Here is a 23000-nt window from a genome sequence, read left to right as displayed (position 1 = left end):
GGCTAGTCTGAGTTAGAGTACTGGTGTTTGACATAAGGGATGCCGCAGGAACGGACTGTTTGGCACGATGGACCAGTGGTCTGACCCAGCAGCAGCAATTCTTATGTTCTTATGTTTCTTATTTGCTCACAATGGCATATTGGCTTTTCATACTGTTGTCAGTCGCTGATTTCTAAACAAGATGTCTCAAATTAATGTTTAAAGGCCATTTGTGGCAATCACAACCTTTAATTGATTTACAGTACATGTACAGGGAATAATGTAAAAACATGACCAACACCAAGTTAGGTATGCATTTATTATTTTTTTATTAAAATACCTCATATGCATCCTCATCTTAAAATACCATGGTCTTATCTTAAATATATATGGTCACAAATCTGTCACACCAAAACAAGAAAAACATCACAGTGATAGAACAAGATTAAATAGTAAATTGGAAAATACCTCATCAGTTTTGGACACTCAGACACATCTGTTTACCTGCTAAAGACTAGCAAACAGCAGAGATTACAAGACACCAGACAAGAGTGAGTTTGCTCCGATCACCACATGGAGTAAATAGTAGCCCTAGTGCCTAAGCTAGGACTTTTCTACTTGTGTTCATAGCTAGAACCACTGCTACCTAGTTCTTCCTATATAGACAATGTTCCCAATTCAATTGCTTCTGCCATAAAAGCTGCTGCCTTATGGTAAGCTCAACTTGGAGAGGAAAGAGCTGTTGGCCACCTGCTACTATAGTTCTTGGTCAGGGCCTTGTGCCATAACCAGTGTTCCTCTTTTACTGTGAGTTCCATTGAGCCATGCAGCTGGTTCCTTTAAAATCTTAAACACAGCAAGATTGGTAATGCTAACAGTTACAAGACAGCAACATTTATTCTGTCAACAGAAATCAAAATTTTATATATTGCACTTAAGGCTCTGAAATTTACACAGTATTTTCTGTACAAACAGCCAGCCATATTTAAAAAAAATGAAAAGAAAAAAAGGTTCAGCATTTCCAGTGATGCGACTATAACCAAATACTTCTTTATTCCCAGTGCAGAAGAGAGAATTGTATGCCCAAACAAAAAGAAAACAAAGGAAATAATAACCATCTACAAATAAATAACTATTACTAGAACAAGTTGTTGGCAGAGCCTCTGCCGAATACAAAAGCTCCTGAAGTTTGCCTCAAAGAGACAAGACTTGCCCTGGCAGGTACCATTTTCTATCACTTTCAGCTGCCTGAGGAATCCTGAAGCCAGGTCATCCCTTTATTAGTTTGGTTTGTGTCCCTGTAAATAATCATCAGTACATTGATCCCAGTGTTTGGAAGAAGGCTTGCCCAGGGGTTAGAACTCTATATTTCTATATTGACATATGTACAAGGAAGAACACTTCCCCCGTTAAATCTGAATAATGCGTGTCTGACACTGGCTGAACATTGCTTTCAGTTTGTCCTCTCCTAGATTTTCAGTCTCTGGTTCTGGACTCTTCTGGACTTTTGCTACGGCAAAGTTTATCCCTTGGGTTAAGCCCGCCTGAGTCATGTTAGCTACCTGGGCCATAGAATTGCGGATCTTGGCAAAAGGAGACACAGCGCGGCCACTGTCGCTGCCTGCTGGGGATGGAGCTGCTGAATGCTCAGCAGGCCCAGGTTCCAGTGCGCTGGAAGCAGAGCCTGGACTTTTCAGTGAAGATGTTGAAGAAGGTAGCGTCTGAGAGTCACAATCTGCAAAGGGTACATCTAGCCAAGATGGCCTGGGAGGCTGGTCCTCTGCTTTCCCTAGCATGGCTGCTGCTGACGCTTCAACTATGTTGCTGCTGGCTACAGTCAGCTCTTGGTGGATCTCCTGGCCTGTGGATTTAGTCTCCATGGGATTAGCAGATTTGGTTTGTGCATCATGGGCAAACTGGTGGCAGTAAGCAACAACAGGAGTGTTGAAATCCATTAGCAAGTTGCCTTGTTCAGAGGGTTTCTCTTCACTTTCTGAACCATTGGTCACTGGATCACTGTCACAGTGCGTTATATAGATTTCTGTGGGAACATGGATCTCAGCACTACTTATAGACTGGGACCGACTTCTGAGGCGTGGGGCGGAGGCAAGGATGCCACAGCTGGGCAGGACATAATCTGTCTCTCCTGCATCTGCTAGCAGGCCATCCTCATCAGATTTGGCATTGGCCAGATAGTCATCAGAATGGTATGAGTCGCTGTCTGAAGAGATCTCAATATCAGACTCTGCAAAGTTCTTCGTATCCCCACCTGGGTTCTCAAGGCTGCTGTCGGATTTCCAGAGATTCACCTTCAGATTCGGCTTCAGGAAGGATTTCACTTCTTCAGGCTTTGTGAAATTTCCCAACTTACGCAGGTTGCTACCTAGATTCACACTGGATTTAGTCTGCTTGACTTTCTGATTCAAAGATGAAAATTTACTTATCAAGAAGTTCTTGCCCTGGGCAATTCCTGTGCTATTCAGACCTAGTTTTTGGTTCTTGGATCGGATGCCCATTATGTCTTCATGGGGTTTACTGCTCTTCCTGAAAAGAAAGAAAGAGAAATTTATTTATTTTTGTCTAATCAGAGCAGCCAAATAATAATAAATACAATTGCATTAGAATTAGTACATTAGAAAGTGGCAACAATAAATTCCTCTTTTTACTGGAAAGGATGAGGACTGACCAGTCTAGGAGAAAGGCTAGCCAAGACTCTGCCTTGATGTACTTTTAGACCACTTCCAGATAAATTTGACCAATCTTAACATACTAATGTAACATCAAAAAACTCTGTTATATTGCTCTTTGTATACAGTCTCTTCCTCTGTAAACCACTTTGAACTGTTTGTGGTATAGCGGTATATAAAAATAAAGTTTACATTATTATACCATCTGTAGGGCAATTTATTTACAGATGAACTTCAATGACCCTGTGATCAGAGAGAAATCTTTGTAGGGCAATATAGGCTATACAGACTGAGTGTTCTCCCCAGAAATTTTTTCCAGCCAGGTAGCATGAAAAAGTAGTTGGGTGGGGTGGGAAATTGGGTGGTGGGGAAAATTAAATGTGTACTATTTTTATTAGTTAATTACCGGTATTATTTTCAAATGCTCAATATGGCTTCCTTTTCTAAGGTTTGACACTTGTGCCAGAATATTTTTACTAAATTTAAGAAGTATCTAATTCTAGAAGTGAATATTTAGATAGTTGCCCTCTTTCAAATGGTATAGAGGTTTAAAAAAGGGAAATACGTTAATGAAGTCATTAGGTTCAATCTAGCCATTTATTTCTGCATGAATTTAAACAACTAAAAAAAAAAAAAAAAAGATAAATATAGCTCATCTATTCATATTAGAAATGGCTCTACAGCACCTCTAATAATGTTTTGATCACTAGGTTCCTTCCTGAGGACTCACTGACGATACGAAATAGATGCGATCCCCACTTCCAGACCTCTTCCACATAATTTATGGAGAGGTGTTACTGAGCCTTGAAGGAGACCTGTGTGATTGATCTTTATCTGCTACTTTTTTTTATGTACACTTCCCCCCTCCGTATTTGCAGGGGTTAGGGGCAGAGCCGGCCTGCGGGTATTAAAAAAACGTGAATAATATTCGGACCGGTTCTGCCCCTAACCCCGCTTCCCCTGGCTATTTTAAGCCCTGAAAGCCCCCTTTTTAAGCCTTACCTGGTGGTCCAGTGGATTTTCAGGCAGGAGCGATCTTCCCACGCTCCTGCCCCATGCAGATCGCTCACAGGAAATGGCTGCCTTGAGCTCCCGTAGTCTCTCAAGCCATTTCCTGTGAGCAATCTGCACCGAGCAGGCGCATGGGAAGATTGTTCCTGCCCTGAAAACCCACCAGACCACCAGGTAAGGCTTAAGGGGGCGCTTACAAGGCTTAAAATAGCCTGAAAATAGAAATGCATTTTTTGGTTTAAAATCATGAATAAGCGAATTTATAGATAAGGAATTTGCGAATATGGAAGGGGAAGTGTAGTGCAAAGTGAGAGCTAGGGCAAAACAGTTTAGGTAAAGAAGCAGGTAATAATTAGCAATGTATTAAAAATATTTTATTTTTATTTGCTTACAATGTCATTTGAAAGCTGCTTCATGTTAATACAACTTTAATTTAATTCTTTATACTGCTGTTATGGTATCCTGTCCTGACCTGAGGAAAGGAGTTTAGTTCCAAAAAAATTACTTTATTTCCATTTTCTATTTATAGACATCAATACAGTTACAACGCTACTTGATTCTACGTAAAGCAACAAAAAAATTTCTTTCTACCTTTTGTCGTTTCTGCTTTAATCATCTTCTCTTTACTCTCTTCTTTCTATTCAGCGTTTGTCCTCTCTCCCTTCCATGCAACATCTGCCCTCTGTCTTTGCCCCTTCCACCCAGCCTCTGCCCTCTCTCTCTAACCCTTCCATCTACTGTCCACCCTCTCTCTGCCCTTTTCATCCACTGTCCACCCTCTCTCTGCCCTTTCCATCTGTATGGCATCTTCCCTCTTTCTATGTCCCTTCAATAAACTGTATATCCTGTGCCATTTCTCTCTTTTGTACATGATTCATTTCAGCTTTACCCCCTCTCCATTTTTTTGTCTCCACCCTGTCCCCTATGCTCTGGCATCTCTCTCTTCTCCTTTCCTTCCTTCCTTCCTACTTCATCCCATGGTCTGGCATCTCTATCTCCTTCCCTTCCCTCCCCCATGCCCTGGCATCTCTCTCCTCTCCTATGTCTCCCTCTGCTTCCTTGCTCTGGCACCTCTCCTTCCTTTCCCTCTGGTCTGGCATTTGTCTCCTTAGTTTGCCTTCCCTCCCCCCCAATGCCCTGGCATCTCTCTCTTCTCCTTCCATCTCCCCCACCCCCTCCAATATGTGGCATCTCCACTCCTTCCTTTCCCCTGGTCTAGCATCTGTCTCCTCCCCCCCCCATATGACATCTCCCCCTCCCCCTCCATGGTCTGGTATCTCCTTTTCCTCCTTCCCATGGTCTTGGCATCTCTTTTTCCTCTCCTCTCCCTTCCCTGGTCTTCCTCCCCCCCCCAATTAGGTGCAGTAGCAGCAGCATTTCTATCCCCCTCCCACGGTCAGCAGATTCGCTACAGGCTAAGGTAGGAGATAGGTCAGCAATGGAGGGAACCTTACAACTTGGTGCTCTTGCTTACTTCGGGCCTTCCTCACTGCAGGACCCTACAGTGAGGAAGGCCCAAAGCAAGCAAGAACACCTGCCCTATCTCCCGCCTTAGCCTGTAGCGAATCTATTTCTCAGACCTACTTCATTCCTCTTAGGCACCTTCCTTTTCTGTTAGTCAGCAGCAGTTACTGAAGCACACAGCTGCTAGCTTTTGCCTCTCCTCTTTCTTTCTTTTATTTATTTATTTATTGCTTTAAAAATAGGGGGGGCGTGGCTTGGACGCGCATGAGGAAGGTCGGCTAATAAGTGAGCTCCAGAGAAAAGACCTTGAAAGTCCGGAAAAAGTCAAAAAAAATTTTTAAATTGGATAAAAAAAAGTGCTTAGACTAAATAAAGAAGATAAGATAAAAGGATGGCAACAGGAAAACAAAACAAGAATGACTTTGCGATGTCTGGAAGCAGTAAGAGAGCAAAACCGGAACAGGAGTCAGGCTTAAAGATGGCAGATGTAGAAGTAATAAAAGAACTGAAAGAAATAAAAGAAATGTTATCAATTTTAACTAAAAAAGTAACGAATATATCGGAGGAAGTTTCCACATTAAACAAAAAAATGGATCTCCTGGAATTAAAATCTAATAACCTAGAAGAAAGAATGATGATTGTAGAAGAAGAAGCATGCTGCAGTCGAGCAGATAGGAAAAAAAATAGATCTACTTACTAAAGAAATTGAAGATTATTCGAACCGAGAAAGAAGAAGTAATGTCCGTTTGATTGGATTACCAGAAGGAGCAGAGAAGGGAAATCCGGTAGCCTTTATTGAAAATCTGCTTCCCAAACTACTTCCGATAAAAACAAACTATCCCATAGAGGTAGAAAGGGCACATAGAGTGCCTATGAAAAAAGGAGAAAATCAACATCTGCCAAGGCCATTTATATTCAAACTATTGCGCCACCAACAGGTCTTAGAAATACTTCAGCTAGCAAAACAAAATAAAGGACTTAAATATCAAGATGTTTACATCCATTTTGTTCCTGACTTCGCTAAAAACACAGCAATAAAAAGAAAAAAGCTGTTGGAATTGAGACCAAAGCTAAGAGAATTGGGAGCAAAATTTGGTTTAATGTATCCTGCAAACATGAAGGTTACCATCGGAAACAAAACTTTAACATTTGATGATGCAGAGAAACTAGAAAGATTTATTCAAACTCAAGAAGTGCCTATGTCATCCTAATTTGATTAATATGTCTTTAAATATATTGATTAGAAATGATGAAAATTGAATTATATTAACATATATTGATTATATAGCATATATTGATTATATAGCAAAAAAAAAAAAAATGAATGATTTTATTTTATTTTATTTTAAAGGAAAAGATTTCTGTGTTTTAAAATACAACGATTTAGAATGCTTAGATTAGCTTCAAATGTATTCTTTTCTAACGTCTCTCTTACAGTAGAACTAGAATGTAATAAACATTCTAAAATGCAAATGAAATTTATTAAAAGGCTTAAATACAATTTATATAATAGAGAGTTAACAAAATAGATGTTATAATATATGATATGAAAAGAAAGAAAATAGACAGGAAATTGAACGATTTAATATAAAAAATATTTAATTATATTTAAAAGACTATTCTGCAAATTGATTTCTGATAAAATAGAATGATGAAATATGGGGGGGGGGGAAAAAAAAAAAAAATGAATGGGGGGAGTGGTTCTTCGTGTGGGATTTCTCTCTTCTGGGGGGGGTTGCTGCGGAATTACGCACCGCAAATAAGAAAAGGTTTGTTGGATTTGTTTTCCCTCTACTCTCTCTCAAAAGTTTTAAAACTTAAAAACTCAGAATCCCGAAAGTCTCTGCGAAAAGGAAACAGGAAATGGATTTTTTCTACATACACCGGAACATAATATGAACTTACTCCATAAAATACAAGAAGAAAAAGAAGGAAAAGGATATTAGAACTTGAACTACAAGAAAAAGAGAAACTTGTAAAGACCTATTTAAACTGTTCTCCTTCAAAGGAAAAAAGAAGAAAGAAGATAAGGACAGTAAAGAAAAGAAAAGGAAAAAGAGAAGAGAGATAAAGAGAGATAGACAAAAGAGAAAAATACGTAATAGCTGGTGTGTGGTTTCGTGGTGATCTCTCGTAGGGGGAAGGAATCTTTGCTCGTGGAATCACTTTTCACATAACATTATACTCCCATATTAATAATATCACGATGATAAAGTAAAAGATGAAAAAAAAAAAAAAAAACAGGGAAAAAAAAAAGGGGGAAACGTTTTAAAGTTTTAGAATATAAGTAAAGATAAACAATATCTGTCTGTGATTTCATTAATGCTTTCAGTTTCTGCCAAAACCAAGCAGCTAATTTTGGTCGCAGATTCAATTGTGGCACAAATCAAAGATCTTTGCTTGGACTCTAACCATCGGCTTGCACTACTGGATGCAAAGAAACACATTAAAAAGGCTGTAAAACCAGAGACAAAGCTGCAAGTAAAGATAAACAATATATATTTATTTGTTTTTACAATAAACAATTTATATTTAACAGGAAAAAAAAAAAGAAATATATATATAATAATAAAAAGATATTAAAGATTTAATAATATTGAATATAAAAATTTTGATATATTAAGAAATATATATGAAATTTATTTAGTTAATTCATGATTACTAAAATATATGAATTATTACTTACATTTTAATATAATTTTAATATTAAGAGACTTAAATTGAATATTGAAAGTTTTAAGGTCTTCTTGGAAATCCAGGGTTGTATTTCTCAGATTCATTTTAATATGTACCCATCTTCCTAGTGGATCAAATTTTATTAATTTGAAATCTGCTATGAATTTCTTATTTATGAGAATAGCTACTCCCGCTTTTTTACCAATAGCAGGTGCAAAAAAACATTTGGACACCCAACCCCCTATTAGTTTATTAGATTCAAGTCCTGTCAGATGGGTCTCTTGTATGAAATATATGTCAGCGTTTTGCTTATGAAGAAAATTCAGTATTCTCTTTCTTTTGATTGGATGGTTAAGACCATTGACATTAAGAGAATAAATTTTAAGAGCCATCTAAATTAATAAGTAATGTTTGAATTAGAACTCTATAATAAAAGTTTAGATCAGACATCCACACATGTTTAATATTTATTCCTTTTCTTATTATCAATTCCTTACTTATATCTAATTCCATTCCCCTTTTCCCATCCCCCTCCCATCCCTCCCCAATTAACAAAAGTTGTGTACACTTGGCCTCACGCATATCAAGATCAGCAATAACACACTCCAAGAAGACCTTAAAACTTTCAATATTCAATTTAAGTCTCTTAATATTAAAATTATATTAAAATGTAAGTAATAATTCATATATTTTAGTAATCATGAATTAACTAAATAAATTTCATATATATTTCTTAATATATCAAAATTTTTATATTAAATATTATTAAATCTTTAATATCTTTTTATTATTATATATATATTTCTTTTTTTTTTCCTCTTAAATATAAATTGTTTATTGTAAAAACAAATAAATATATATTGTTTATCTTTACTTGCAGCTTTGTCTCTGGTTTTACAGCCTTTTTAATGTGTTTCTTTGCATCCAGTAGTGCAAGCCGATGGTTAGAGTCCAAGCAAAGATCTTTGATTTGTGCCACAATTGAATCTGCGACCAAAATTAGCTGCTTGGTTTTGGCAGAAACTGAAAGCATTAATGAAATCACAGACAGATATTGTTTATCTTTACTTATATTCTAAAACTTTAAAACGTTTCCCCCTTTTTTTTTTCCCTGTTTTTTGTTTTTTTTTCATCTTTTACTTTATCATTGTGATATTATTAATATGGGAGTATAATGTTATGTGAAAAGTGATTCCACGAGCAAAGATTCCTCCCCCCTACGAGAGATCACCACGAAACCACACACCAGCTATTACGTATTTTTCTCTTTTGTCTATCTCTCTTTATCTCTCTTCTCTTTTTCTTTTCTTTACTGTCCTTATCTTCTTTCTTCTTTTTTCCTTTGAAGGAGAACAGTTTAAATAGGTCTTTACAAGTTTCTCTTTTTCTTGTAGTTCAAGTTCTAATATCCTTTTCCTTCTTTTTCTTCTTGTATTTTATGGAGTAAGTTCATATTATGTTCCGGTGTATGTAGAAAAAATCCATTTCCTGTTTCCTTTTCGCAGAGACTTTCGGGATTCTGAGTTTTTAAGTTTTAAAACTTTTGAGAGAGAGTAGAGGGAAAACAAATCCAACAAACCTTTTCTTATTTGCGGTGCGTAATTCCGCAGCAACCCCCCCCAGAAGAGAGAAATCCCACACGAAGAACCACTCCCCCCATTCATTTTTTTTTATTTTTTTCCCCCCATATTTCATCATTCTATTTTATCAGAAATCAATTTGCAGAATAGTCTTTTAAATATAATTAAATATTTTTTATATTAAATCGTTCAATTTCCTGTCTATTTTCTTTCTTTTCATATCATATATTATAACATCTATTTTGTTAACTCTCTATTATATAAATTGTATTTAAGCCTTTTAATAAATTTCATTTGCATTTTAGAATGTTTATTACATTCTAGTTCTACTGTAAGAGAGACGTTAGAAAAGAATACATTTGAAGCTAATCTAAGCATTCTAAATCGTTGTATTTTAAAACACAGAAATCTTTTCCTTTAAAATAAAATAAAATAAAATCATTCATTTTTTTTTATTTTTTTTTTTGCTATATAATCAATATATGCTATATAATCAATATATGTTAATATAATTCACTTTTCATCATTTCTAATCAATATATTTAAAGACATATTAATCAAATTAGGATGACATAGGCACTTCTTGAGTTTGAATAAATCTTTCTAGTTTCTCTGCATCATCAAATGTTAAAGTTTTGTTTCCGATGGTAACCTTCATGTTTGCAGGATACATTAAACCAAATTTTGCTCCCAATTCTCTTAGCTTTGGTCTCAATTCCAACAGCTTTTTTCTTTTTATTGTTGTGTTTTTAGCGAAGTCAGGAACAAAATGGATGTAAACATCTTGATATTTAAGTCATTTATTTTGTTTTGCTAGCTGAAGTATTTCTAAGACCTGTTGGTGGCGCAATAGTTTGAATATAAATGGCCTTGGCAGATGTTGATTTTCTCCTTTTTTCATAGGCACTCTATGTGCCCTTTCTACCTCTATGGGATAGTTTGTTTTTATCGGAAGTAGTTTGGGAAGCAGATTTTCAATAAAGGCTACCGGATTTCCCTTCTCTGATCCTTCTGGTAATCCAATCAAACGGACATTACTTCTTCTTTCTCGGTTCGAATAATCTTCAATTTCTTTAGTAAGTAGATCTATTTTTTTCCTATCTGCTCGACTGCAGCATGCTTCTTCTTCTACAATCATCATTCTTTCTTCTAGGTTATTAGATTTTAATTCCAGGAGATCCATTTTTTTGTTTAATGTGGAAACTTCCTCCGATATATTCGTTACTTTTTTAGTTAAAAATGATAACATTTCTTTTATTTCTTTCAGTTCTTTTATTACTTCTACATCTGCCATCTTTAAGTCTGACTCCTGTTCCGGTTTTGCTCTCTTACTGCTTCCAGACATCGCAAAGTCATTCTTGTTTTGTTTTCCTGTTGCCATCCTTTTATCTTATTTTCTTTATTTAGTCTAAGCACTTTTTTTTTATCCAATTTTTAAATTTTTTTTGACTTTTTCCGGACTTTCAAGGTCTTTTCTCTGGAGCTCACTTATTAGCCGACCTTCCTCATGCGCGTCCAAGCCACGCCCCCATGCATTTGAAATCTATCAACACCCCATGATATATATATTTTATTTTTTTTTTACAGATTCTCATTGGAAAATTAGTCCAACTGGTGTATTTCTGCAGGCCGAATGTGGCCTGTGCGCTGTACTTTGGAGACCCCTGACCTAGACAGACAACATCCATGTCTCCCCAAATGGACCATGTCATATGCAAAGGCTTCAACACAATTTGGAAATTTAGATCCATAAGAAAATACTTTGAACTGGTATCATTCCAACTCCCAGTCCAAGCACTGGTCAAGCATCCTAGACTACTGCAACATTGTCTACCTAGCAGGATTATGTAAACACTTCCAGAGACTAAGCGTCGTCCAAAACACTATAGTGAGACTCATCTTTAACCTGAAAAAATTTGACCACATAACTGCATTCTATCAAAACCTACACTGGCTGACAATGAGAGCCAGGTGCTTTTCAAACTCGGCTGTCTCTTTTACAAAGCACTATGGTCTACTGCCCAACTACCTTACCAATAATTTCCTATTCACCGAATCTGTATGATGTACGTGGCATCAATCATTTTTCATCTTCCTCTCAAAGGATAAATATTCAACAGACTCCTATCATACTGAGCTGCCTCCAAAGATCCTGAATGGAACAACTGGTCAGAGCATAAGAAAGTTCCTAAAAACACACCTCTTCTCGAAATTCGGCAATCTGCCCTAGGACTCCTAGAATATGTTTTCCATTATTATTGCTCCTTCCATTCTATGTTGCAGCTCAGTGACATTAGTCATCTCTACCTCTTTGTAAAGATCTGGTTTATTACCATAAATTTGCCTGCCAATTTATATTGTAGTTCGCAGACTCTATTCAACCTTACCTCTCTTGTAAACCTCTTAGAACCAAAAGGCTTTTGCGGTATATAAATAAAAATGTATGTTATGTTATAAAGAGTCCATTTCACTTGAAGAAGAAAGAGTGAAAGGAGCATAAAAATGGAAGTAGTTGAGATCCAATAGAACTGGATTCTTCATATGGCATTTGCTCTTCTCTATATCCTCCTTTAAAACAAGCTTGCCACATTTGCCCAGAGGCCAGTTCCCATTATTCTATAGGTACTTTTCTAAAAGTTATCTACGTAAGGCAAAAGGATGCCTATTTGTAGCTTAATTTATAAACACCTATGTGTATTTTAAAAACACTAGCAATTCTTGCAGAAATAGCAGGTAAAACAAACCTGCATATATTTACTCCAAGAACTGATGTAAATGGACACGTGCAGAATATGCATGATCATGCACATTTAATGAGGTACACACATAAATCACAACTCTGCTTGCATTCCAACCAAACTCCACCCCAGAAAATGCCTGCTTTACCGCTGTATACTAAATGCATATGAGGTAAATTTAAGAGAAATGGATTCTATGCTTTTATACGCATAAAAATATCATCATAAAATTGCCCTAAAAGTGTTTTGTTTTGGGCATCTAGATTTATTTATCAGCTCATAGTAATGTATAAAACATCAACGTTTCATATTGGTTCCTTTTTTTTATTTGGAATAGAGTCAAGTGAATCTACAACATAAAAGGGGGATTATTACATTTTCAAACAAGTTCAGAGACACGTTTTGCTTCAATACAAATGCTTCTTACCAATGCTCATGAAAATCAAAGGACACATAGGTAAGATTTGGGTTGTTCAACAGTAACACCTGCCGCAGATATGCATCTCCAATAATCTTCTCCCTTCCAGTCTGGTCTACTAAGTTAATCAATACCTGGTAAGGACAAATTGCAGAGAGGAGACCAAATTAACAGAAATTTGGGGTATAAAGCATCTCATATAGCAAGACAACCACTGAGCTTGGGATATGCATGAGATGAATTTGCATATACTTTCTAATGCATACAAAAGTTCATTTCAAGCACATTCATTGAGAATAGTTTGAAAATCTATCTGGCAAAATTTGGGAAGTCCGCGCTGAGCTCTCTAGAATCACATATTAAAAAAAGTTTATCTACAATATGCATAAAAATTGGTAGGATTCCCAGCAGTATGTATGACACACTTGGATACCAATTGCTCACAGAAAATAAACAAAAAGAATTGTTCTTGTTTCCTCTTAAGGAGAGTGAAATATTTCCTACTAAATTACACAGACCAAGAATAGACTAGAGGTCATATCAGCTACAGATGACTGGTACACTAAATCTATTCCAGATGGCTGTAGGACACATTAACCAAAGCAACTTAAGAACACATAAGTACACTCTGGGGCCTATGCAGAAAGCTACCATGGCATACAGCAGTACACGCACCCTTGGCGGTACACGGCCTGGCCACTGCCAGGGTCCCTCCCTGCCTCCCGCTGAAGCCGTCGGTGCTAGGAATCCCTTCCTATCTAATCGCCCACTGCACCATCCCCCACCCCAACCCTGCCACCTCGCCGGAACAGACACGCTCCATCATCCCCTCCAGCAGCAACTCTGTGTAGGGATGGGCCACGGCATGTGCAGCGATTCACGCAATACATGCAGTCAGCCCACAAGCCTTCCCCCCTTCCCCCGACATCAATTCTGATGTTGGAGAGAAGGTTCCGGGCCAGCCAATCACTGCCTGACTGGCCAGGAACCTCCTCTCCAACGTTAGACTTGACGTCGGGGGAATGCTTGAGAGCCAGCTGCTTGTGTGTGAGTCGCTGCATGCATCGTGGCCCGTCCTTGCACGGAGTTACTGCTGGGGGTGATGGAGCATGTCAGCTCCGACGAGGTGGCAGGTTTGGCTTCGGGGGTGGGCAGACAGGGAGGGATCCCCAGCACCGGCAGCTTCAGCGGGGGGCAGGCAGGGATCCCTGCCAGTGCTTGCGGCTTCTGTGGACAGGTCGGCTTTGGGGGGGAGGGGGCATGAACATGGGGTACTATCTTGGGACACAGGAGGGAAGGAATAGAAAGGGATAATTGATGGGCATGAGTATGAGTGGGAGATGGTGCACATGGGGAAAGGAAGAAAGGAAAATTGGGCATAGAGAGAGAGGAGTAAGGTAGAGAATTATGGGGAATAGAAGGATAGTAACATAGTAGATGACGGCAGATAAAGACCCGAATGGTCCATCCAGTCTGCCCAACCTGATTCAATTTAAATTTTTTTTTTTTTTTCTTCTTAGCTATTTCTGGGCGAGAATCCAAAGCTTTACCCGGTACTGTGCTTGGGTTCCAACTGCCGAAATCTCTGTTAAGACTTACTCCAGCCCATCTACACCCTCCCAGCCATTGAAGCCCTCCCCTGCCCATCCTCCTCCAAACGGCCATACACAGACACAGACCGTACAAGTCTGCCCAGTAACTGGCCTAGTTCAATCTTTAATATTATTTTCTGATTCTAAATCTTCTGTGTTCATCCCACGCTTCTTTGAACTCAGTCACAGTTTTACTCTCCTCCACCTCTCTTGGGAGCGCATTCCAGGCATCCACCACCCTCTCCGTAAAGTAGAATTTCCTAACATTGCCCCTGAATCTACCACCCCTCAACCTCAAATTATGTCCTCTGGTTTTACCATTTTCCTTTCTCTGGAAAAGATTTTGTTCTACGTTAATACCCTTTAAGTATTTGAACGTCTGAATCATATCTCCCCTGTCTCTCCTTTCCTCTAGGGTATACATATTCAGGACTTCCAGTCTCTCCTCATACGTCTTCTGGCGCAAGCCTCCTATCATTTTCGTCGCCCTCCTCTGGACCGCCTCAAGTCTTCTTACATCTTTCGCCAGATAAGGTCTCCAAAACTGAACACAATACTCCAAGTGGGGCCTCACCAATGACCTGTACAGGGGCATCAACACCTTCTTCCTTCTACTGACTACGCCTCTCTTTATACAGCCCAGAATCCTTCTGGCAGCAGCCACTGCCTTGTCACACTGTTTTTTCGCCTTTAGATCTTCGGACACTATCACCCCAAGGTCCCTCTCCCCGTCCGTGCATATCAGCTTCTCTCCTCCCAGCATATACGGTTCCTTCCTATTATTAATCCCCAAATGCATTACTCTGCATTTCTTTGCATTGAATTTTAGTTGCCAGGCATTAGACCATTCCTCTAACTTTTGCAGATCCTTTTTCATATTTTCCACTCCCTCTTCGGTGTCTACTCTGTTACAAATCTTGGTATCATCTGCAAAAAGGCACACTTTTCCTTCTAACCCTTCAGCAATGTCACTTACATACATATTGAACAGGATTGGCTCCAGCACCGAACCCTGAGGGACTCCACTAGTCACCTTTCCTTCCTTCGAGCGACTTCCATTAACCACCACCCTCTGGCGTCTGTCCGACAGCCAGTTTCTGACCCAGTTCACCACTTTGGGTCCTAACTTCAGCCCTTCAAGTTTGTTCAACAGCCTCCTATGAGGAACTGTATCAAAGGCTTTGCTGAAATCCAAGTAAATTACATCTAGCATATGTCCTCGATCCAGTTCTCTGGTCACCCAATCAAAACATTCAATCAGGTTCGTTTGGCACGATTTACCTTTTGTAAAGCCATGTTGCCTCGGATCCTGTAACCCATTAGATTCAAGGAAATACACTATCCTTTCTTTCAGCAACACTTCCATTATTTTTCCAACAACTGAAGTGAGGCTCACCGGCCTGTAGTTTCCTGCTTCATCCCTGTGACCACTTTTATGAATAGGGACCACATCCGCTCTCCTCCAATCCCCAGGAATCACTCCCGTCTCCAGAGATTTGTTGAACAAGTCTTTAATAGGACTCGCCAGAACCTCTCTGAGCTCCCTTAGTATCCTGGAATGGATCCCATCTGGTCCCATTGCTTTGTCCACCTTCAATTTTTCAAGTTGCTCATAAACACCCTCCTCCGTGAACGGCGCAGAATCTACTCCATTTTCTCGTGTAACTTTGCCAGACAATCTCGGTCCTTCTCCAGGATTTTCTTCTGTGAACACAGAACAGAAGTATTTGTTTAGCACATTTGCTTTCTCCTCATCACTCTCCACATATTTGTTCCCAGCATCTTTTAGCCTAGCAATTCCATTTTTTATCTTCCTCCTTTCACTAATATATCTGAAAAAATTTTTATCTCCCTTTTTTACATTTTTAGCCATTTGTTCTTCCGCCTGTGCCTTCGCCAAACGTATCTCTCTCTTGGCTTCTTTCAGTTTCACCCTGTAGTCCTTTCTGCTCTCCTCTTCTTGGGTTTTTTTATATTTCATGAACGCCAACTCTTTCGCCTTTATTTTCTCAGCCACTAGGTTGGAGAACCATATCGGCTTCCTTTTTCTCTTGTTTTTATTGATTTTCTTCACATAAAGGTCCGTAGCCATTTTTATCGCTCCTTTCAGCTTAGACCACTGTCTTTCCACTTCTCTTATGTCCTCCCATCCTAACAGGATGAGAAGGAGAAATGTTGGATATGATGGTGGAGAGGAAACAGAGGGACAGATTGAAGGGGATGCAAGGGGGAGGAATGTTGGACATAGTGATGGAAGGAGAAATGTGCTGGAGAGGGGTGATAGAAGGAGAAATGGGTATGGGGCTGGTGGGAAGTGGTGAAAAATGCTGTACATGATCCAGGGGATGACAGAGGGAGAAATGTTGGATAGGGCAGTAGGAGTGGGAGAGATGCACCCTGGAAGGATCTCTCAAGACAGATGGACAGTGAGAGAGAAAGAGACATATTGCCAATAGGGATAGCGGAAAGAGACTAATAATAATAATAACTTTATTCTTCTATACCGCCATAGTCAGATGACTTCTAGGTGGTTCACATCGAAGAGGGCTGGACAATCAGTGAATTACAGAAAGTAAATGGTGAAGGTACAACATATTATACAAGGAATAGACAGAAGAAAAATATACATTTAGTGAGGCTTCTGATTAGGAGATGAGAGAGAGATGTTGGTTCGGGAAGGGAATGGGGTCCGGAGGAGAGGAAGCGTGCAGAAGGCAGAAAGAAAGAAATATTGGAAATGCAACCTGAGGCTCATGAAATCACCAGACAACAAAGGTAGGAAAAATAATTTTATTTTCAATTTAGTTATTAAAATGTGTCTGTTTTGTGAATTTATATCTATACTAGTTTTATAGCCCGTTACATTAACGGGTGCTAGAATATATGTGTGTGTGTCTTGTCTTTATTTCTTTCTCTCTCTCTCTCCTTAGCCACTTTCTGCATTTCTTTCTTTCTTTTGGCTGTCCACCACCACCCCTTGTGTGCTCCTCCTGTCCATTCTCCCTTCCTTTTACCTCCCCTGTGTCCACCTCCACCCCTTCACTGCTCCCCTTATCCAACAGCAGCCCTTCTCCCTTTGTTTTACCTCCCCCCTGTGGAGGGTGAACCAAAATTCTCTTCAAAACACCTCCTTTAAAAAAATATATGTTACCTCAAAACCAATTTCTTTTTAGAACTGTAATTCATCAAGTCGCTAGAATGCGAGCTCAAGTCGATGGCACCTATACAAAAAGTATGCATTGATAGTTCTTAGAATTTGTGCGGCTATCAGGATCTGTTGTTTTGTGACTGCAATAGCTCTTTGGTGCCCCAGACAACTACCTGTTTTTTTCCTCATAACTGCAGGATTGATCTTGCCCACTGGCACTCACATAGCTGTCTTAGGATACAAATAAGCAGATTTGATCCCTTCCAGCCCAGCTGCAAAATGCCCGAGATCATTGAACGTCAAGCATCTCTTGAATGACTAAACTCCTTTTGAATCAACCTCAACCTTCTCGGTGAAAAAAAAACCAAAAACGCGCCTCTGCCACACAGCAGCCCAACGTCACCAGCGGCTCACGCCTGCGCATGGCTGCCTCGGGCAGAATGCTTTCTTAATGTCCCAGCATGTGGCAGCGGCGGGGCTCGCGACAATGCGGTTGCAAGCAGAGGCGCTGCTTTCCCTGGACGCTCGGCGGCCCAGGGGCTCCCGGGCTGCGCTCTAGGTCGGGCACGGAGGCTTGCCCGATCCGAGCATGCATCGGCGCCTGACTCAGCAGAAGCATGCCTGCAGGCTGACGGTGCCGCCAGACTCCAAAGGTGAGTAGCCCGCTGTGGTCTGGCAGGGCCCCGCGCATGGACTCGCACTGCAGCAGCTGGTGGCTTTCCCTTCAGCTCAGTTCCCCAGGGACGCTCCCTTTCCACACACCCCCACCCCCCTGAAAGCGTGCATGCTGCTCTCTATGTTATGTCACGATAGTGTTTCGTTATTTGGCGATATGGTTACAGCCAGCTCCCTCAAAGCCCTCCTCCTGGCAGCCGACGACGTAGTAAGCGTGCATGCGCACTCTTGCCGCCACATCCCGCCAGATCAGGGAACACGCGGCGCGAATGCGCATGCACGCTTAGCATTTTATTATTATAGATTTTGCTCTATATTTGTCTTTTTTTCTATAGTTGTTACTGATTGCATATTTTAAAGTCATCTGCCTTGACCTCTTTGAAAAAAAATCCCAAATATAAATGATAATTAACATTTTCAGTGTGCACAATGTGCTTTTTTAATTTTGTGGTTACCATTATGTATTAATAAGATTATATTGTGTGTATATGAGAAATGGATGGAAGAAATTGCATTGCAATTAGTACTATTATTATGGGGGGTGGGGTCAGGTGCGAAGCTTGGGCAGAAGTACTCAGTTGGTATTTGGCTTGAAGAAGTTGAAAAACACTGGCCTACACTGTGTGGTTAATGAGAGTTTATCTGCTTGGTAATGGCTACTTTATTTAAAAAGTGTTTCTGAACAAAACTTAATGACCACAGTAGACATTAGTGTACAACATATTAAAATGCTGGATAAAAAGCCTATTAATTACCCAGCAGCCATAATGTCTAAAATGAAGGCACAACACTGGAAATCAAACGTCAGGTCTGCGTTGGCCCCAATCTCCCTCCCATTCCTCACTCTGTTTAACAAAAAGAAAAAAAGATCTCTCTCTTGCATCTAGTGCACTCCCATCCCCAAACCCTTCTCCTAGCCCTCCATATTTTACTAGCAGAAGTGATGCCCACCTTTGAAAATGGCAGCACTTCACCCTAGGCAGAGTCAGAGCAAGATTCTCAAAAATCCGTGTAAAAAAGCACGGCCCTTGTGAGAGCGAATTTAAAAAAGCGAGACATTCTCCAAAAATCTCACATGCAAATGATGTGGACGGACAGTGGGAGGGATTTGCCGGACAGCGGGGGAGATTTGCTCAATTTACATGTGTTGGGTCGCTGACCGGCACGTGCACAGAATATACAAGGAAATTGGCATGAATGTGCGCATGTCACTGGAAAGCAATGCAATCAACACGGCGTTGTTTGAGCATAGAATAAGATTACGTCACATGCGCACGACACACGTGGCTGTAGTGGGAGGGGAGATGCTACGTCGACTTTTATCAACCACGTTTAAAACATGACCTGCCTTTCTCTACAAAAAAAAACCTAACAATTCAGGTAAATTTTGTAATTGGTTTTATGTAAAATTTATTACTCATGACCCACAGCCAGAAACACACAAGATAAGGGTATCATACATGCGCTCAAGAAGAAAAGTTGCCTGTCTCCCCCATAAACTGAAACGAAATTTTACTACCCTCCTTATAAAATATATAGATACACATTTTTTTTTTCAATAGCCACAGTCAAAACACAAGTGATGGTATTGTAACGGCACCCCTGGACCAGTCGCTGCTTTTTGTCGCCAAAAGCCAGCCCTGTTCTTTGAAAATGCCTTGGCAATTTTTAAGAATCCATCGGAGGAGGGCTCATTTCAATGTTAACATAGTAACATAGTAGATGACGGCAGATAAAGACCCGAATGGTCCATCCAGTCTGCCCAACCTGATTCAATTTAAATTTTTTTTTTTTTCTTCTTAGCTATTTCTGGGCAAGAATCCAAAGCTTTACCCGGTACTGTGCTTGGGTTCCAACTGCCGAAATCTCTGTTAAGACTTACTCCAGCCCATCTACACCCTCCCAGCCATTGAAGCCCTCCCCTGCCCATCCTCCACCAAATGGCCATATACAGACACAGACCGTACAAGTCTGCCCAGTAACTGGCCTAGTTCAATATTTAAATAGCACATTTTCATGTCATTGTCAGAGACTGCTTGAAACCTCGCTAAAGACAAAGATAATCCATTTTGTTAATCCGCTGCTAAAATACATGCAGGCAAAACTGCCGGAAAAGAGTTTAGCGACCGCGTTAAAGTTTTGGGAATCTAGCCCTTAGTCTCATGTATGGAAAAGTTTTGCCTTATTTTGTATTGTGGAAAGAGGCTACCAAATAAGAGGAAAATTTCCTTATATGGCAGACTAGCCCCACTTGGTGTCAAGTGTTTCCATTTTCAAAGATGGTTGCTCCACGACAGGAGCAAGCGAGCATCATTTTTATTGATTTGAAAACATTAAAAATACTTATATATCCTGCATATCCCAAAAATCTATGCAGGTTACAAGTTAACACTCCTGCTTCATTAAACTACGAGGGTCTGTAAGGCTAGAAAAGGAGTCGAGGGGGGAGAGAGTGATCAGTTTGGATGGGAATGCAGTTCGTTGGGCCATCGGTTGGGGGGGTGGGTGATGATTTTTTTATGTCACTCTACTTACAATCACTGCTCACATGCTAAAAAGAAAGGGTGACATTTTGCAGAGTACTGCCACAGTTTTAAAGCAGCAGGAATTTGCATGCGCTTTACTCCATCAGTAATTTTGTGGTAGAAGCTGTGAGTAGGCCACCACTACCGTGTGGCCTTCACCAGCCCCTTATCTTAAACATACCTGCAGGGATGGGCAAAAGACAAGACTTTTCAGCACATCTGGGCTCTTTCTTTTGAAAAATTAGTTTTTGGAGTTTTTCAGTTCTTTTCACATATTTTAATAAAAATAAATGCATGCTAATTGATGTAATGTATGTTGATTCATAGCTCAACACATGTTCAATTGATGCAGTAAAGCACTGAAGGTGCACGAATGAATAAGCAAAACCTGATATGTATAGACTACAAACCCCACCTGTTTCTTGTAGATTTTTAGCTCTTCTTCAAAATGGGCACAGAAGTAAGGTCTTGTTTCCTCCTCTCCTGGAGAGCAGAAAATCACAGATGTACAATGTGCAAATATCATTCGTGAACAATGAAGTACTGATAATACATTCTACACCTTAACAACATAAGAATAGCATTACTAGGTCAGACCAATGGTCCATCAAGCTCAGTAATCTGTTCTTACGGTGGCCAATCCAGGTCACTAGTAACCTGGCAAAAACCCAAAGAACAGCAACATTCCATGCTACTGATCCAGGGCTTCCCCCATTTCTTTCTCAATAACAGACTTTTTCTCCAGGAACTTGTCCAAACCTTTCTTAAAACCAGCTATGCTATCCGCTGTTTACCACATCTTCTGACAACGCGTTCCAGAGCTTAACTATTCCCTGAGTGAAAAAAAAATTCCTCCTATTGGTTTTAAAAGTATTTCCCTGTAACTTCTTCGAGTGTCCCCTAGTCTCTGTAATTTTTGACAGAGTGAAAAATCAATCCACTTGTACCTGTTCTACTCCACTCAGGATTTTGTAGACTTCAATCATATCTCCCCTCAGCTGTCTCTTTTCCAAGCTGAAGAGCCATAACTTTTTTAGTCTTTCCTCATACAAGAGGAGTTCCAACCCCTTTATCATCTTAGTCGCTCTTCTCTAACCTTTTCTAGTGCCGCTATATCTTTCTTGAGACAAGGAGACCAGAATTGAATGCAATACTCCAGGTGAGGTCGCATCCTGGAGTGATACAAAGGCATTATAACGTTCTTAGTCTTGTTAACTATCCCTTTTTTAATAATTTCTATCTTGTTTACTTTTTTGGCCACCGCCGCACATTGGGCGGAAGGTTTCATTGTATTGTCTACAATGACACCCAAATCCTTTTCTTGGGCACTAACTCCCATCTGGTAACTTAGACTTGGCTTTTTTTTTTTTCACAATTCAGCACTTGAAATATTGATAGAAAAATGTAGAGTGGAAAGACCATATCTTGGCAAAAAATTCTTACAAATGACATAAAATTTCAGGCACAGGATGGCTTTGCAATAGCATTTGAAGCCACATCTGAAAAAGCTCCATGTTTCACTAGGTACACTTTAGACTGAATACACTGAACTCTCTATATGACCGACACACCACATTTTATTGCAATAAAGGCTCCCAGTGTTGTGGCACCAATTTCTAAGTATATTTTCAGCTCTGTATTTTTGTCTTCATTTTCCAAACATAGCATAATTTTATACTCAACCTTTTTATCTCCTGTAATAGGGAAAATGCGGTCTAGCACCTTTACCCAGTAAGCTTGGAACAGTATGCTATGCTAGATCAAGCCTGTAAATAAACTTCAAACATTGTCCAATATCCAGGACCTTGTTCTCCATGATTAGAAAAATCATACACACACTAGATACTAGATAACGTGGCGTTTTCACTTGCAGAGAAGCTAAAGAATTAAGGGCATTTTACTGAATGCTTGGAAAGCACAGTTACTTACCATTAACAGGTGTTATCTGGGGACAACAGGCAGATATTCTCACGTGTGTGACGTCATCCACCGAGCCTGGTACGGACAGTGTAAAAGTGTACTGTCACTTTAAACTTTAAGACTACCTGCACCACACATGTTAAAGTACCTTCCTACCAGACGCTGGCTCGCGAGCTCGTCAGTCCTATGCCCACGAGAAAAGCCAACCAGGGAAAGTGGTTGGGATGTGAAAATATCTGCCTGCTGTACCCAGATAACACCCATTATGGTAAGTAAATGTGCATTATCCCAGGACAAGCAGGCAACCTATTTTCACATGTGGGACTCCCTAGCTTACGAAATGGGATGGAGGGAGTGTTGGTCTTTAAATAAAACACAAATAAGAAGGTTTCCCCAAATAAGGCATATATATTTTGTCCTAGTCGAGCAGGCGGAGCAAGGAAAGAAAAAGGAATGAGAACCCACATCCTCTGAGAAAGGAAAGGGTATCAAGGGAAGAATAGCAATGTGTAGGGAAGCTCTAACAAGAAGAGATGACCTCAGAATGGCAGGCGAGTCTAAGTTTGACAAGGAAGATGCCAGGTTTC

General features: G+C 39.8%; 1 protein-coding gene across 1 annotated transcript in view; it reads right to left on the bottom strand.

The window, feature by feature from the left end:
• Window positions 1–284: 284 nt before the first annotated feature.
• Window positions 285–23000, bottom strand: part of INPP5F (inositol polyphosphate-5-phosphatase F) — a 149447-nt gene continuing 126731 nt past the window's right edge. Inside the window, exons 9-11 of the mRNA XM_033942982.1 lie at window positions 20909–20976; window positions 12563–12687; window positions 285–2523 (exon numbers count right to left, since the gene is read on the bottom strand). Coding sequence (XP_033798873.1) covers window positions 1389–2523; window positions 12563–12687; window positions 20909–20976 — 1328 coding nt within the window. The 3' untranslated portion in view covers window positions 285–1388. The remainder of the gene's footprint in view (window positions 2524–12562; window positions 12688–20908; window positions 20977–23000) is intronic.

The sequence above is a fragment of the Geotrypetes seraphini genome, chromosome 4 (assembly GCF_902459505.1).
Source record: "Geotrypetes seraphini chromosome 4, aGeoSer1.1, whole genome shotgun sequence".
Taxonomy (NCBI): domain Eukaryota; kingdom Metazoa; phylum Chordata; class Amphibia; order Gymnophiona; family Dermophiidae; genus Geotrypetes; species Geotrypetes seraphini.
This window is presented reverse-complemented; position numbering and strand designations above follow the sequence as displayed.